This window comes from Sinohyriopsis cumingii, chromosome 3 (genome assembly GCF_028554795.1).
Source record: "Sinohyriopsis cumingii isolate HCF-2022 chromosome 3, ASM2855479v2, whole genome shotgun sequence".
In the NCBI taxonomy this organism is placed as follows: domain Eukaryota; kingdom Metazoa; phylum Mollusca; class Bivalvia; order Unionida; family Unionidae; genus Sinohyriopsis; species Sinohyriopsis cumingii.
In genome coordinates this window covers 68880097-68899458 of record NC_142963.1, presented here as the reverse complement: position 1 = coordinate 68899458, position 19362 = coordinate 68880097, and the positions used below count along the sequence as shown (strand labels likewise).

Here is a 19362-nt window from a genome sequence, read left to right as displayed (position 1 = left end):
ACTGCTCTAGCAGGATGACATCTTTTTCCAACACTGTTAATTAAGTAAACAGTTTAACATTATAAATATTTCAACATTTTGCCGTCAAGGTTTTTTTAAAACTTAACTCTCCCAGATGCTTGATACATTTTGTTAATGCTTTAAATCCAACTATCCTAGGACAGCTCACTCTGGTGTATGTTATTAAGCAAAACTTTTTTCCACACTAGGACCCGTACACAAAAACAATTTCTAAAACAAAACTCTGCCTTTGTTGAGAAACTGTTTGCATCATGCTCCTTGTCTGCAGCATGATGCCCCAGTATTAGACATCACTAAAAACTGCCTCACTACAGACATCATAGTGATATGACTGAAAAATTGTTAAAGCTATGCTAAAAAATCCAAATCACAAACACACAGATTTAGATGTATCACTCACATTTCTTGCATATGCAGTTCAAGGCACATTTTGATCAATCGAAATCAAAGTGTATGAAAATTCTTTATTGTCTTAAATGTACATATCACATAACAACCAAGAAATGACAAATAAGGAAAAATACAATATATAATATTCAAACTGAATAATTGGTGAGATTATGAATAGGTGTATTATCAACTCGTAATACTGACAGATTTAATCACCATAATCAAACTATGTATTGATAACAACAGAATACTATTTTGCCATGACAGCTCTTTGAAATATTTTGATTCAACAGTACAAATTGACCAATATTTTGAAAATAACATTTTCTTAGGAAAAAATATTTTGATTATTCACAAATGCTGTAAAAAAAACCCATGAAAAATAACTATATGATTTTTGTAAATTAATACTTTAAGTAAATAATTTCATTATTGATACAGTACTCCCTTATTATAAGGCCATTCAATACTGCCATCAAGACAACAATAAGATATTTCTGGTATCAACATTTGTCAAATCCAGAGAGAGTAGTAGATTCCGGGTCCAGAGGGCAATAGTTGCAACCAAGGGATTCAGCAAAAAAATCACAAAAAATAAGTATGAAAGCTATTCTTACATAAAAATGGAAGAAAAAAAACTTAAATTTGCAGATGCACTTTAAAGTTTTCCTAATGAAGGTACTATTCAGTACATTAGCGCTACTTAATCTTTGTCTGGGTGTGGCACATGCTTCCACTCATGATGTAAAATATATGAGCATCTTGCCAGAGCCAGCTTCCAGGGTCTATTCAGAAAGAACCACTTTAGCAAATTGTTCATTGTAACACCTGTTATAACTGAAATAAAGCAGCTACCAGATGTTTGGCAGATAATTATGTGAAATTACTCTCATTTTGAACTGTATTCTAATTTATACGTAACTAAGAACACACACCCCACCCCACCCCGGGTTACTGTGGTTCACTGACATGAAAAATCACCCTGGTGAAAATTGTTATTTCATTGCACTGAATAAGTGCAAAGCATTAGGGCTAGACCGTGTATCTTATTTCTCTACTCTGGAAATTGTTCTCTTCTTTGTGGCTTGAGAACCTGATGGGATTGCATGTTTTCAGTCAATACACACACAGTGCACAATGCTAGGAATTTGTTGCGGGTGCATCCCAGAAAAAATTACAAGTATACCAACATGCTGATGCATCAAAGCTGCATGAAATTTGATAATGATACATGGATATGGCCACACTGATACTCCTTATCTGAAAATGCATACACAATTTTGTGTCGGAATATAAGGGTTCCTGTTATAAGGTGAGTATTGTTGTGGATCCCATTTTATGAAGTAGTAGCAATGGTATTTATCATATACTTATATGAGTCTCACTTTAAGGCAATATACTCAACAACTCCTACAGTCAGTGTTATAATAAGAGAGTACTTATGAATAATACCTTTCTTAATGCATTATCACATGATTCTAATACTTGTGTCCACTGGGAGTGGCTTTGATTTCAATAATACTAATCTTGGAGAAAAACAATTGCAACAATAATTGGAGGGAAAAAAACTGACTTACAAAAAATGATTTTCTTATAAATTCATGCATATTGATACTACTACTAAGTAAAGATGGTTTTTGTCAGAAAAGCAGTCGCTAACTGCAAAGCTTTTTTTGCCAACCATATTCAAAACGTAATCAAAAAAAGGAAATAACCAAAATAATACTTTTAAAAGTCGATACAATATTGTTGCATAACACAGTTATAAAATCAGCAGTAGGATCTGAAATTTTTTATTTAGTACTTACACTTTTCTTTCTAAAAGATGTCGTATAAGTGTATTGATCATGCATCTGCGTTAACATACCAAATTTTACTTAAGAAATGGGGTAGTCTTTTTAAATTCAAAGAAAAGCTAAATTAAGGTTGTATGAACTCATATGATTTGGTACACAAATCACAACCAAGTAACATCTAAATTTGATACTGATATTAAAGCAGACATTTAAATATCGTGTTAAACCAGACCCTTGACATATCTGTTTTAAGTAACAATACTGTAGTGAACATTTGTAGGACATTCTTAAAACTATATATGCCAAGTTTTGATTCTAATAGACATCAGTGCAACACTGTATTGTATTTGGTTTTTACCTTGTAACATAATGACATATTACTTCTTGACCAAATTTATAGCATTATTCCTTAATTTTATTGGTGTTACTAATTACATGATACGAGGATTGTCTAAAAGCAAAATGACACCATAGAAGTGAATGAGATCAGCACTTTTTCGATTAACTTCTAGTGGAAGAATTCCGATGCCATTGTAAAATTATCACATCTGGTAAATATGCAAATGTTTAAATGTAAAGGGTAATTTTACTGGATGAAATTTGAATCATAAAGCAATACTGATGGATTACTTGACACGTACATTGCACTAGGATTATTGTGTCTCATGTAAAGATAGTGTTTACTTAATACACTAATAAACTTCATTTCACTGTTTCTATATAAATGTATTAATCTTCACCTTTGTTGTTTTATCACAGAAAATGTCTGCAAATTTCCTCATTAAGATTTGATATATTAGCCATCACAAATGCAAATGTAAAATTGACAATATACATGTTTTCAGATTAAATTTCCTGTAAAAATTAATGTATATACAGTATTAATAGCATCCATAAAAGGAATTATTTTCAGTAAGTGTCCCATTTATAATGTTATTTAGTAAAAAATAATCTGTCTCAAGGTTTTCTCCATTCAAACTTTGCAAGGTCATAGATCATCTCACAGAATGCGATGTAATTGACATCATCTTTTCCACCAATTTTAACATCAAACTGTTTCCACAGCAACTCAAATTCCTGCTGGCTGACTAAGCTGCTCAACTCTAACTCTGTAAGGACACGCCGGAATTGAGACCTTGAAACAGTACCATTGTGAACTCTGTCATAATCCTCAAACAAGGGGAACAACTGCATCTGATGCTTTCTTACCTGAAAAAAAAATGTGAGAAATGAAGAAGGGAAATGACTGCATCCATGTTTTTTTTCCACCTGTAAATAACTAGTTCTATTGTGCAGAAAAATATGACTTTCTGTAAACAGAAGTAAGTGCCCGAGTATAATTTCTGATTAGAAAAATATACAATTTTATGCTCCATTAAAAATAGTTAATGGAAGCCACTAAAGTGTAAATACTTTGTAAACAATGCCACATAATACTATGGAGTCCCCTAAAGTGTAAATACTTTGTATGCAAAAGCCACATTATATTATGGAGTCCTCTAAACTATAATGCTTTGTTTGCAAAAGCCACATTATATTATGGAGTCCCCTAAAGTGTAATGCCTTGTTTGCAAAAGCCACATTATATTATGGAGTCCCCTAAAATGTAAATACTTTGTATGCAAAAGCCACATTATATTATGGAGTCCCCTAAAGTGTAATGCTTTGTTTGCAAAAGCCACATTATATTATGGAGTCCCCTAAAGTGTAATGCTTTGTATGCAAAAGCCACATATTATGGAAAACCCTAAAGTGAAAATACTTTGTAAACAAAGCCACATAATATCATGGAGTCCCTTCAAGTGTAATGATTTGTATGCAAAAGCCACATTATATTATGGAAGACCCTAAAGTGTAATGTTTTGAAAGCAACGCCAAAGTACACTATTGAAGCCCCTCAAGTGTAACGCTTTGTTAACAAATAAACCACAGTATACAATAGAAGCCCATAAAATGTAATACTTTGTATGCAAAGCTACATTACACTATGGAAGACCCTAAAGTGCAATGTTTTGTATGCAAAGCCACATTATATTATGGAAGCCCCTAAAGTGCAATGCTTTGTATTCAAAGCCATAGACAGTTTATATTGGTAATATACTGGGGATATGTACTGAGGGAAAATTTCATTATAAAGGGTATTTTAGGATATAAGAAATAAAAACTTTAAGTTGAAAAATAATAAGTAGCCATTTCAAAAATAAATTCATTGAAAATAGGTTATTAAAAGTGCTGGAGTTATATGAGGAACTGTGCTGTAATGATGCATTTCACACTATATTATGAAGCAAAACTATGTTACTTTAAAATCGACGGTTTAGTAAATATCATAAAACTGAATATTTTGTGAGGATAGGTAGTTTGGTTCAAAAGATCAGGGACTATTAATAATCGACAATACCTTTTCTGCAATTCTTTTCATGCAATCTATGAACTTCTGTCTGGACTCCTCATCCAGCTTGTTGAGTGTCCACTCCTCAGGTGGTTTAAACTGGACCACATCATGGAGTGGAGCCTTCTCCAGCTCCTTGGTTGTGAAGATGGACTCAATTTCATCACAGAATTTTAGGTAGTCCACATAGTCATTATCTTGCACAGACTGGTATCTGTAGGCATCAAAGTGGATATTTTGTATGAAGTCAAAAAAGGGTCAGCTTTATTTATTCTAGATCATGATAGTAGAAAGAGGTTTTTACTAAAATAGACTACTCTAAAAACCAGACATGGACAGCGAGCAGTCTGTTTGCTTGTTTACATTGGGAGCTTCCATTTGCACTGAAATGCCAATAATTTGACAGTGTTAGGGACCCCTTGGTGAAAATCATGATGGAAATTATAAATCAATGATATGGCAATGATTTGTGTCCAAAAATTTGACAATGTTAGGGACCCCTTGGTGCCAATCAGGTCAGAAATTATAAATCAATGATATGGCAATGTTTTGTGCATTTTTTTTTTACATCTTTGATGAGTTTCATTTTCAGAATTGATAGGGGAGTAATTACAAATAGGAGGGTGTGCTAATATTATAACAAGAGCTGCATAAGGTTTCTTTTCATTCCCTATGGATCACAGGACTCTAATGTAAGCCAACTATCTTTTGAATACGGAGAGTTGAGCAAGTGATCAATCCAAGTATTGCTTGAAGTGTGAATGTTGTTTCTAGGCCTAACTATATGAGTTTGCCAAACAACAGATCTGTCCTGTTTCACAGTCACAGGTAAGCTGTTAGTAGTGAAATTAGTGTTTTGTCATTGAGCATAACACAGAGATCAGTCATTTTTTGTTTAAGGAGTGATCTTGCATAGAACATGAATTTGGGAAAGAACAACATGTATTTGTATTAAACAAATTTGTTTACTAGTGCACTAAACTATCAGCTAATAAATGAATTAAAAATAATAATAATAACAATAATAATAAAGATATTCTGTGTATGGTATTTGTTAATAAACCAAGTTTGAATGGTGAACTTGCATATAGTGGTCACCAGTGTACAAAAGTCAGTCTGATCTTTTCCCACAGGTGCACCTTTTGACAGGGTTAGCTCTAATGTGTAAATATAGCAATCTGATGTTTTTAGTTTCCTAGTCAAGTCCACTCTGACAGATTACTGAAGTAGCTATCAGCTCTTATTACATCTATCCACATCCTATATGAACTTTAATGGTTAAGCATTTTATCAATGTCTTTGCAAGATAAATAAATAGCAGTAGGTCTCTTTGTTGTGCTAATGTTTTAAAATCGGTATGGAAGCAAAAACTAGAGCTGAAAATGGATGAAATCTTTAAATTACAGGATATATCCTACCTGTCTTCCAGAAGGCAGACCTCAGATTCCTTCAGTTCAAATCTGCAAAGATCTAGTGCACGACGGAAAGATGTCTTTAGCATTCGTCCTGACCTCAGTTTATCATAATCACGCATGAATTCCAGAACACGTATTCTTTCTCTGCTGACCTGTGACAAAGAATTCAGTTTCAACCTTAGTCAACTATCAAAAAAACTGATTCATCTCGAAGTATATACCAGTTTTAATTAAAGTAGGGAGAAATCTTGTACTTGATTGTATGAGTGGCTTTAGTTTATGCTGCACACTTGATTGATTTATGTGAAAATACAAAGGAAACTTCCTGTTGCAGAAGTTGCAAATGTTTTAAATATCTTTTATTAGTCACAGACATAATGTTTTGCTACCAGATTTGAAATATGTCCATCTCTTTTTCAATTAGAAAGACTTTAATTTTTCATTTGAAAGATGAAAAGCCATGAATTCACCTAATTCAGTTCTTAACTGTATCATCTTCCTGACTGAGTTGTGATATTTTCACTTCAAATCACATGAGGAAAAACATCACAGACCCTGATCTGTCAGTGCACTGTGTGGCAACAGTCTGGATATATGCTGTTTGCTGTTGGATTCAGTTTATAAACAAGCAAATATTCTTTCTAGTACCTTGGTTTGGATTTTAAGAAGAAGTCCTTCCATATCTGTCTCGGGATTCATGTCGGGTAGTCTTTTCCTGGAGTTGGTAGCACGGAGGTTTTCAAGTCGTTTTTCATACATAAACTTGGGTGGTTCCTGGGGTTGAAGTTCTTGGAGGAATGCTATGTAATTAAATCCCACATCATTACAAAACTTGGCTTCCAGAGCAATCATCTCAGCCTCTGTGGCATGAAGTTCTAACATTGTCAAGCACTGACGGAATTGGGCCTTTGTCACATGACCATTGTTATGCCTAAAAATAGCACTTTATTGCATAACATAATGAACCAGCAATTTATCAAATAATCTACAGTATTTCTGAACAGTCTACAATTCCATCACAGGCGTGCCTGAGATACTGAAAATCATGTTGAAAATTACCTAACTCGTCACAGTCAATCATAGATACATCATGTTCAAATTGATAAGGCATAGGACTATAACAAGTTTTTCTATAATATTTTGGCATAAATAATCACATAAATAAATTGATACATAAAAATCACTTAGATAAACAAACTGAAAAGTACATCATGAAAAAATCATAACACTAATATGTAAATTTATAGTTAAACATGCTCTCTGAACCTCATTTCATTAGGTGAAAAGAAACTAAAATCCAATAAGAGTTGAAATTTAGAAGACTGAGACAAATATGAAACTCAAGACAAAGTGCCAATGATTTGAAATGGTTAACTAATAAATTGGTTAAATAATGGCTGGAGAAAGACAAATAGAACATTAATGTTTGTGAGAGTCTTAAAAAAAATAAACTAGAGATACAAACCTATCAAAGTCTTGAAATACAGGCTTTGCGAGAACTCTTCTCTGACTGGCCCTCTGATGCATTCGCTCCATTGTAGCTTCATACAACTGTTTGTGATCCTCGGAGGCATTTTCCCACATAGCAGTTCCAGGCTTTGGAACACGGAATATTTCAGATGGTGGCACTTCATGAGTTGGAACCTTTTCCAGGTTAGGTTGAGTAAAAACTGAAATCATGCAAGATTATGTAGATTGCATCCTGCATTATGGGAGATGATTTTAATAAAATAATATATTAAGACATGCATAAAAAACAATAACACTGAATCAATAATTGTTGGCAAAAATTCATTCAGTCGATGCTTTTATCAAAGTAATACAGGCTATAGTCTAAATTAAAAATATATATGATTCAGGATAGAGTGGGTCTCATAGCCAGTATCTTGCATCATGTATGAAAATGGTTTAGAAATAAGGAGAAAAAATATGAATTCAAATAAACTTTTATTTTCCCAAAACACGTGCCCCACCCCCCCTTACCAATAAATAATAATAATAATAATAATGAGGACTTTGTATAGCACCTAATCTTTAGAAGCTCTAAGCGCTTTACAACATTAGACAATCCCTATAAGATAAGAAACATAATAATATTATTACAAAAACAAACAACACGAAATTAGAAAAACATTAAAAAATAAAAAACATGCTGAGAATATTTCAGGTAGGAAACATTATTAGGTCTTTAAGTTTGTTCTTGCAGTCGAAATAAATGAGTTTTGATAGCACTCTTGAATGTGATCACTGTGTCTTTGTGTCTAAGTTCAGTGGGCAATTCATTCCATGTTGCTGGGCCCTGGTATGCAAAAGAACGCTGTCCATATGACTTTGTTTTCATAGTGGGAATAATGAGTATACGATTGTCAGAAGAGGAGCGTAAGTATCTTGCTGGTGTGTACACATGGGTGAGGTCAGATAGGTATGTTGGAGTAGAGTCCGACAGTGAAATGTAGCACAGAGAACAAATTTTGTGTTTGATTCTGGATCGAATGGATAGCCAGTGTAGGGTACAGAGCAGCGGGGAGGTGTGCTCTGATCGTGGTACTCTAAGTATGATCCGAGCAGCTGTGTTTTGAACCTTTTGAAGTTTCTGGAGTAGATATTGAGATGAACCAGACAGAAATGAGTTAAAATAGTCCAGTCTTGAAAGTACTAATGAACACAACAAGTGTTTTAGTGGCATCAACTGAAAGATATTTGCGAATGGAGCTGATGCGTCTCAGCTCAAGATATGCAGCCTTGCATATGTTCATGACATGTTGGTGCAATGTGAGAGTACTGTCCAGAGTAACACCTAGGTTTCGTACTGATTGTGTGAATTTAATGTTGGCGTTGCTGATATTTATTTAAAGGAACGAAAATATTACTTTAAAAAAATCTGGAAAAGCAATTTCAGATTAATTAGTTTTAAAATTTACCTTTTGAATCTTTTATTGGCTGGACAATATTTTCTTTTTTTCAACTGCCTTTACAGATATCACTTTTGGCAGTGATAACATTGTCATAGTTACTATTATCTTAAATAATATAAAGATATTGTGTAAACAATGCTTTTTTTTTTAAAGAATTGTACATCAGAGCATTAATGTATTGTCTATAACTTTTCATAATTTCTAATTGTTTGTGCAATATCAATCCCAAAAAATTATAATTATTTTATGAACTTTCATTATTTTGTGCAGAAAAAGTTTATTAAATTAAAACAAAGCAAAGTAGTGTACTTAAGGATATAATGAAAATGAAAATTTGTTTGTTACTTTCCTATACACCCCCAAAAACACCAAATTAAAAATCTGTGAAAACTTCCACATAATACTGTTATTGTGGTTGAGACTGTATTCATATAAGAATTAAAAAGAATAAACTTACCAGTTTCTACATCATACACAAATTGTTTCCAATGGACCTGGTCTGGTTTCTGTTTGTTCTGGTAGACATCACAGAGGATTTTCATTTGAGCATCAGTCAGGTTGTGATCCCTGAGTTTGCTGAGGCCAAGAAGTCCCAATCCACGCAAGAACTGACCACAACTTATTGACCCACTGCGCAAGGGGTCGTAGTCCTCAAAGAATTCAGCAACCTGCCAAAGCAATTTGGTCAGTATAGCAAAAGTATTGTATATTAATTACATTTGATACAACTGATGGTAATATTGGATTACAGCTGAAAAATTTTACTATGGATGATAAAGAGTAAATGAAAACTGAAATAAATTCTTTATATCTCAATAAAATATTATAACAAAGTAAACATCAATAGAAAGAATAGAAGACAGACAGACTTTCAGTCAATATCTATATAAGTAAGCTTTGCAATGATTTTGTCTTGATATGGCTTGTTAAATGTGACCATTCTGTTTAAACCTATACATGACCAGCTGTCAGCTTGTTACCCCTACAGGTAAATTTATCACCACTTATGAATCTTAAAATCATCTGGAAAGGTTTTATTGAAATCCCATGTATATGTAGCTTACCCTGAGTCTTTTGGTCAGAACAATGTTCCTGATTCGGGCCATGAGATCCTCATAGCTAACATTGCTATCACTGATGCTGACAGGCCTCTCCGGAACATTCACATTGGTTCTCCCTTTGTCTCTCAGGTCAGCATCATCCATTGTGTGGCCAACAAATTCTAACAAAGACATGAAAATTTGAGCACACAAAATTTGCATATCTAACGGTATTAGCTACTGTATTGTGCGTAATCTTTTACATTTAATTTCTAGTACACTTCAATCCATGAAATTCATTATTATTTAATTTTTATAAAAAAAATTATACATACAGCATTTTCTAAATAACAATTTTCAGATATTTGATACAAATGAAACTAAAATTAATATTCTGACTTTTTTGTTCAGTTGAAAAATCTTTAACAAGTAAATTCTGGCAACGTTTCACTGGAAGCAGGGAAGTGTAGTTTTACAGACAAAAAGTCTAGAAGACAATGTTGATATTATAGTAAATGTGTTAAGGTACAATGGTAAAGGAAGATACCACTGACTATAGAACCAAGGTGAGGTATTAGCAATGCAAAAGTGCATATAAGATGTGGGTCCAACATTCAGTGGTCATAATTCAACTAACTATCATAGTACAGAAGATGAAAATCAACTTCTGCTTAGTTATATTAATACAGAATTGAACACAAAATTTTTCTTCAAATCCAAAAATAGTTAAGAAAATTACTGTATTCAATCAAAAGTGTGTGAGTCCAACAATTAGGGGTTATATCTCAGCTAAATGATGCAGCTCAAACAATTAAAAATCAACAATAAATCTAGGTGTCATGAACATAAATTTGGATAGCAAATCACTGTACAGCAAGCAACAAAAGTCAGTGTGTCTGTCATTCAGGGGCCTTAACTCTACTAAATGACATAAAATGCTGACAAGCTTAGGCCCAATCAATATCAAGATTCATATAAAGCCTGGTTCAAAGCAGCTGGGTTTGACAAACAAGGGATACAACTCTACTAAATAATAACAAAGGACACTGACAACTGAATTTAGCCAAAGTCTCATCAAAATTGAGCTTAATGTGTAGAAAAGAAAGTGGGTGGGTCTGCAACTCTGAACCTTAGCAAAGATTGCTGACAATGAAACTCTGCAAAGGTGTCACAAAATTCAATCTGAATACCATATTTGATTGAAATACAAAATAATTAACTGTCACCTTGTCTTTGAAGATAGACACCTCTATGGTTCACAACACATCTAATTATGATTTACATAAATAGCAACTTTCATCCCTTAATCTCAAATTCCTTGGCAGTTATAAAGCAGAACAGAAAGTGCAAGAAACAACTTTAAATACTGTGTCGAGACCTTGAGTTTCCAGCTAGTATCCCCAATAATAAATGACACACCTATGAAGTATCACTATACTTAAATACTTCCTTTATTTGCTACATTTTTAACAAAATTGACAGTATTATATGTACCAAGACAATCTTATGGACGCAAAATATATAAAAGCTGGCATATATTAATGGAAATGGTTGGTACTGAATGAAATGACTGGAGTTTTTATTGCAAATAACCTTTCCAAAACTAACTGAATCACCCCACTTTTCTTAGTTATCTTGATAGGCTGTTTTCTTAGGGACAAAAGCAGGATGCAAACATTTAGTGTAGTAATCAATGTACCTTCTAATGATCATGTAGAAGTATACACCAACTTTAATTCCTTAATCTCAAATGGCTGAAAAGTAACAGAATGAAAACAAAAGTTTTGTCAGAAAACGTACTGAACTGTGACCTTGACCTTGGAGACAGGAGCCCCCATTATGGTTCATGATGCATGGATGGTATATAATTTTACAGAATTTCATCCTTTAGTCTCAACTGGTTTAAAAGCTGAAGAGTGGAATGTATGATAAAATATAAAAATATTAAAACACGACCTTGACCTTGAAGATAGAATCCCAAAAAAGGCATGCAATGCCCATTCTAATGATAATGTACATGTATATCACATTTCATCCCTTAATCTCAAATGGCTTGCCAGTTTTAGAGTGGCAATATCTACTAGTGTAAAAGGCTAAGTTCAGTTGATGGCCTGGCAATGTTTACAAAATCAGTAAAGATGCATATGACTGTCAGTGCCACAGGAACTACAAATTCCAATTAAAATACATGCTTACATACCTCTGTTTTAGTATGATTTTTTAAAATTATTATTTTGATGATCTTCACATAAACTGTTTGAATGTGGCATTCCTATAAAAAAGCCTAAGTTGACAAGGATTGGCTGTACTATTATTTACACAATGTTAAACATCTGGATGATTTACTGATAATGTTGACAAAATGTCTTTAAATGACACTAACTACCACTGAAAAATATGCTCACTAGCAGAACTTGGATGATAAACATTTTATTTTAAATATTCAATGTTTCAAGTTTGTTTGCCACTGCAAAGTTTTTAGTCTAGTGGATCCTGCATATCCAGGCAGTACGTCCAATTGCATTATTGATTTTGTCATAAATTACACATAGGCAACAGTACAGAGCCATATCATGGCAATCCAAAGGAGGTTTGACATAACTTGTCCAGTAAATGCAACATGGACATGTTTAACAAACTAAATACTGTCATAAAAAGAGAAGAAAAAAACAACCTTGGCTGAAATTGAAAAATAAGAGTAAAACAAAAATATCCATGAAAGAAATTAGAAAAGCAAGAGTAACTGACCATCCTTGGATGAAATAGAAAAACAAAAGAAAATAGCCATCCTTAGTTGGGTTAATTCATAACCCTTACATGGGATCAAGGGATCAACCAAAGGTCTGCTGAGGTGCCACATGAGTGTGTTGCCACTGCACTGCACAGACCTCCCCCTTTTAATTTTCACCCCAGTGTAATTACCTTGATCCACTGCTTGCACAAAGGCTGGATAATTGACATCACCACTAGCTGGGTCCTCAAACTTAGTACACACCAGTTTTAGATCCTCTGGGGCCACATTCAGGGACAGGAAATGGAGAATTCTGGCAAACTGCATCTTGGTTACCACTCTTGTGTAAGCTGTACTCTATTATTGCAAAGCAGGAAAAAAAGAAATACATATAAATAAACCTCTTTTACCCATACCATACTAATTCTATCTTATTTTCAAACAATAGCATAAATTGGAAATAATTTTATGATGCTGTGGAACCTATTCAAGTACAGAGTATAAAATAAGGCAAAGTGTGAATTATGTCTTCTCATCGTATTTCAGACCAAGTTTATATTTCATGATCAACATTTTACATACAAAGTCTTAGACTGTTAAATTAGCAATTCTTTTACCTTTTTCAGAACTTCAACACATTTATTTGTTTCTAAATATATATCAGCTTCACAAAATATTACAGTCTGAACTTAAACTATTTGGGATAACCCAAATTTATTGATACCAGCTACATTTTAAGCCCTGAAAATTCTTAAAAACTGAATGGCTTTTTTAAAATGTTGCCATATCTTATCGACCTTCTGAATTACAAATCTACATTTGAAAGGCTCAACTTTATGATCAAGATAGAAAATCATGACCCTGATATGAATTTTGTAGTTGCATATGATTTAAGGAGTTACTCAAGGTATTATGATATCAACTGTACTCTTCAACTGTCACTTCCCAAAATGAATGGGTGACAAGGAGTCAGGATAATACATGTGAAAGACCAGAATGGTCAAATCAGTTTACAGAATCTGATCAAAAGATTTTACTTCAAATGAAGTAGATTTTAGTCCAATCATCAGTATGAAAAATGAGAATGATTAAACAAATTTTCATATTTACTGTATATATTCACTTAATATTTGAGTCCAGTTGCCAACTGCACAGACCCAGAGTTGCCACTGCATAAAGTTCTGACAGATCTGGATCTACTGTAGTTTGTTAGGAGGAAAAAGTAAAACAAATAACACAAATCTGATCTACCATCACATTAGGCAATGGCAGATATAGGTCTGTGCAGTTTTCACTCTGACTTGACTTATAAGCAAGTACATATGGTATATTTAAATATGTTTGTGCAGCACACAGTCAAACATGTACATAAATCAAGAGCACAATAAGATCATCATAACTATCTGTCCACAGTAAAGCTGTGAGCAGTGCTATCCTGGTTCTATTGAATTATCAGTACAGGTACAGAACATATACCATCATACTCGCTCATTTTTATTATCATTATTTATTTCTTAGAAAAGAGTTTTCAAATGTTGATGAGTTGAATGGGATGCAGAGCTAGATGCATACAGAGAGAATCATCCTCATGCTTGGGAGGTTCACATGTAAGGACACACCGTAAATTGAAAGGTTTTCTCAGCATTCAATTTTTATGGACCTGGAATTCAGTAATTACTTTGCAGGGGTTCATACTGTGGTAGTTCAGTCAGCAATTGTGTCAATGCCAGCATTTTGGGTGACTAGAATGCTGATTTAGTAAATTATTGTAACAACTTAATTTTGTTCTCTCTGAATTTGGTACAGACTCTGAATGTCATACATTTATCTGCATGTACATCATACTGCACGCTGGCTAGATCACTGTATGTCTTTGATTCATGTCACATGGCTATCTCATTACAAATGATCTCCATGATTTTATTTCATCTGATCATGGACCTCTCTGTTTCAATTAAATGTTGAGAATCTACCACACATATACTGAGCGTGTGGGTCATAATTCTATCAGACGGTCATCTATGTCTAGTGCTGATAAATAACTATAATGTGACACTACTGAAGAGAAACTGAGATCATTTTATCTACCAAAAGAGGCCCTTCTAAGAAAAACACAAACTGTAAAGATCCAGACACATTCTAGACGTTGGTTGTTTCTATATCTCTTTGTTAACTGTTTATTTGATAGTAACGAGTGTCATCTTGCAGAAAGAGAAATAATCTAATTGTCTTTTACACGAGTCTTCAAAAATGCAAAGGAAAATACTGAGCTCATGGAAAAAGTACAAAAACTTTGTTAGTAGCAAACAACACAAACTGTCCATCACTTTGGACTTGTGTACTGACCAGCAACATTACCTAAGCATTATCTCATATGGTGCCTTAGGGTACTGAAGTCTACTGTAGTTTGTTATCTGTCTTGTTAAATGTTTATGTGATAGCAGTGAGAGTTCGATTGCAGAAAAAAATGTTATGTTCATGCATCTGGATGAAATGAATTTGTGTTTCAGCTATATGAAAAAGCATGGGATGTGTATTTACTCTGTCGTGATTGTGGGAAACCTATCTTTGATGAGTTAAATAATCTTGTGTGAACAACATGAGCCCAAGTTTAAAAAATGCTCTTCACACCTGATAACAGAATAAAAATTCACTTTGCGATAACACTTGTTTCAGCCCTGTTAGATCAGGATTATCAATTATTCTGCTGACTGGTACATAGACTGACAAAGTGGCACTTACTTCAATGATAAATTGTGCATCAGGTGAAACTTATTAATATGTGGAATTTAGAGGATTTGTTAAATTAAGTTGGAGGCAGATGTGACATATACAATGATTTATATGAACCCAAAGTCTGTTAAAATTAAGACTGCTGACCTATGAATTCCACATGAAATCATACAAATTATCAAGTCCTTGAATTTGGGCAAATTATGTCATCCATATTCTCTCATTATTCAAACACTTTTGATGTGTCAATGATAAAATATCTGTACTCCTGAGTTTTGTTCTAATACAATAATCATTCATGGATGTAATACTGAGTGCTTTTTGTAATGTTGTACTCATTCCTGTTGTGAAAAACAGATCTGGTGACATTTTGGACAAAGATAATTACAGCACTATTGTTCTTCCTACGTAAATTTTAAACATGTCCATTGTTGAAATGATCCCAGGTTGTTAAATTATTGTCAATATTATTAGGTTTTGGATTTAGAGTACATCATTCTACTGATGCATTTATTTGCATTCAAGGAAGCTGTGTAATATAATGTAACTCTGGAAGTCCTGGTTTTATTGATGCTTGATGTGCCTTTGACAGGGTCTACCACAAGAAACTTATGATCGAGAATATCCCTGGCTGTTTGTACTATATGGTACAATTATCAGTTATTTTCTGTAAGAAGGGGCTATGCCTAGTCGGATGTGTTGTGAGTAACAAATGGGTCTAGACAGGGAGGGTTCAAATGGGTCTAGACAGGGAGGGTTCTTGCTTCCTTTTCTTTTTTAACAATATTGATCTAATGTATGTTGTTACATCAATGGTGTATGTCTGACTCACTCTGGCCATGCTGATGATACAGCTGTAATTGTCCCTATTGTATGAGAATTACAGAAATTGTTGACCATCTGTAAGGAAAATTCTTTTGAAAAGCATATATTGTAAAACACCAAAACATACCTGTATGTTATTTACCTACCTCATATACATGCTTATAAACTCCAACTGCACACTCAGATCTGCCATCATATAATATGCCAGGAGATCTGGATCTGTGCAGTTTCTTAGGAGCAATCAGTAGAACAAACAACATAGACCCTAATCTGGCACCAGATTTTGTGATGGCAGTTCAGGGTCCACCTTGTTTGCAGTTGGACTTACAAGCAAGCTCATGTGGTAAAGATTTTGACATTCCAGTAAAACTCCAGTTTCGTATTCTACTTTGACATTTTACACTTCGTTATGTGCTTTGGACGTGTAATTTATGCAAACTTGTCTGATGAAGAGAATATTTTAAATAACAACAGACCTCTCTGTATACTGTATGTATTTGTTTATACGGCAAATTCAACTGCAAACAACATGGAGCATGATCCATCATTAAATAATTTGTGTTGGTGCAGTTTGCAGCTGGACTTGATTTATAAGTGAATATATATGGTACCTGTTATCAGGTTAATAGAGAAATTTACCACCTGTGGTTACTATGTATAGATTTTAATATTTCAACTTATTGTACAAACTTGTACTGCTCCATGCTTTGGTGATTTTTTAAGGTAATGTATGCATAAAAAAGATGTTTGATGCAACAATATTTATAGAAAATTTGTTAACTGTCCATGCTGAGAATTAATCATAGTTTCATTTTGTAAGTTGCTCAACTTATGCATAAACAGGTACATGGCTTTGGAGCTCATCTGCTGTCTTCCCATAATTCTATCATTTTGTATATGATGTCATCGGGGCAGACAGAGTCATGATTGATTACATAAAGGAGTAGTCAGCTGTTTCTTTATTTAAAAGTAAATGTTGATTTTACAAAGAAGCTAAATTCTAATATTATGCCAATCCATCTGCATAGTCCATTGTTTTGTCTATGCAACCTGGTAAATACCTGCTCATAAGTCGACTCAAAAAAACTACAAACAACAAAGATCCTGGTCTGACATAGCATAACGTGCCTGCAAATCAGGGTCTATGTTGTTTGTTCTACTAATTACTCCTAACAAACTGCACATACCCATATCTGCCAGTACATTATGCAAGGGCTTTGTAGATTTACTTATTAAATTGTTTAGATAAATTGCCATAAGAAAGTGTTTTTAAGAATAAATTGTCTGGCTAAAATTCAAAGAAATCATACAATATTTATCACATGATAAGTCCAAGAGGCCAGCTGTGTCAACTTTTTGAAAAGGAGATGATGGGGCCTTGTTATATAGATCTTGACAGTTTTTGTAAAAGTGAGGGATGGACATATGATCAAGCCTGGATTTATCAAGGAAGAATCATGGGTATGCTTAAGCACTTTATATGACTTCAGCAGATTGTAAGAACTACCCACCCTGTCATAATCCTTGAAGTATGGATACATCATCAATCTCCTCCGCCGAACCTGGTCAGAAATCTCATGGAGAACTTCCTGTATCCTGGCTTCTTCAATGTCACTTAAACCTCTAAGACTCTGTAAATTTAGGATGGTACAAAAATAATTTTTCTTGAAAAATGTATCACAGGTACTTTATCATGAAATTCTCTGGCTGTGAAATCAACAAGGATTGTAAGCTGCAGTATTCAATGTGAGAGTTGTTGTTGTTGTAGGGTTTAACGCCATTTTTCAGCACAAGATAGGCTGTACATGGCAACCAGTATAAATGGTGGAGGAAGAACCCAGGAAAACCCCAGAAAGAACCACTGACCATGAGAAGCTACCCACAAGCTTTCTCACATACCTACATTGGCTAAATCCAAGACTCAAACCCACACAGTTAGAGGTGAGATGGCAGTGATCCGTAACAGTGAGCACTTTTGACCACTCAGCCACTCAGGGCCCCCTCAATATGAGAGAACAGTCATACTGCAAAATAATCAAATATGCTGCTAATCTTTAAATTATTCACTCCATTGTTGATCTTTACATTAGTTATAAAATTAAACAGAAAATTAACAATATGTGCATTTATGTTTCTATTTTATGATGAATTAGATCTCCAAATGTGAGGGTCTACAAAAACATTTCTCTCCATTGAGAAAAGGATGTCACAAAGCTTCTCAAACTTTGCTTTAATGGACTGCTTCAATTCTAATTTCAGTTTTTTATAGGGTCCACTGAACAAATATTTTACTCGTTTTTTAAATACCCATGATACTGGTACTGAACCATCAAATTGTGTATATTCTAATTTATTATGCAAGTTTAAAAGATTTTTAAAATGTTCGCTGGTATTGATGAACTGGATAGTGGAATTTTTCCAGTATATATATATATATATATATATATATATATATATATATATATATATATATATATATATATATACATATGTGTGTGTGTGTTAGAAAGAGAGACCAAAAGAGAGAGGATATTTTATTTTCCTACATTAATACCAGATATTTCATCATGTGGTACCAAAAACAAGATATTTTAACTTGCTCCAAAATCAAAGAGAATTAAAATCACCCTTCAGTACAACACATTAACCTCTACCTTCTTTTCAAACATTCACCTCACTTTCATAATCATATAAATATATGTAACTTAATAAAGCAGTATGTTGGGGTTGAACTAATCTGTCACAGTAAATTACATTTTTGTCATTCTGTATGTATCCTATTTGACCCTATCTGAAAACAATGCAAGTCTGATTCTGCAATGCATCATAATGTGTTTGTCACTGTTGTCAAGGAAGTAAAGGGAAATGACTTCAGAGATACACAAATGGCTTCTGGTCAAATTACTTTATCAAAGATTAACTTCCATGTCTGAAAAGTCAGTTTCTTTTTTTTCTTTGTTCTAGCTCAAAAAGTACTAATTTTTTTGGTTGCTGGTTCACTTTTGCAGGCACACACAATCAAGTGTCATGTGACATGATGGAAAATCTTATATTTTCACATGTGAAAACATAAGGATATATTTTTCTCAGTGAAAATATAGGAA

At 33.6% G+C, this 19362-nt stretch overlaps 1 protein-coding gene across 1 annotated transcript in view; it reads right to left on the bottom strand.

Moving 5' to 3' along the window:
• Positions 1-471: 471 nt before the first annotated feature.
• The window catches only part of LOC149803045 (uncharacterized), a 32120-nt gene continuing 13229 nt past the window's right edge, over positions 472-19362 (bottom strand). The window contains exons 8-16 of the mRNA XM_089952601.1: positions 17770-17889; positions 12892-13057; positions 9994-10151; positions 9387-9597; positions 7480-7684; positions 6663-6945; positions 6018-6166; positions 4609-4813; positions 472-3416 (exon numbers count right to left, since the gene is read on the bottom strand). Coding sequence (XP_089808727.1) covers positions 3165-3416; positions 4609-4813; positions 6018-6166; positions 6663-6945; positions 7480-7684; positions 9387-9597; positions 9994-10151; positions 12892-13057; positions 17770-17889 — 1749 coding nt within the window. The 3' untranslated portion in view covers positions 472-3164. The remainder of the gene's footprint in view (positions 3417-4608; positions 4814-6017; positions 6167-6662; positions 6946-7479; positions 7685-9386; positions 9598-9993; positions 10152-12891; positions 13058-17769; positions 17890-19362) is intronic.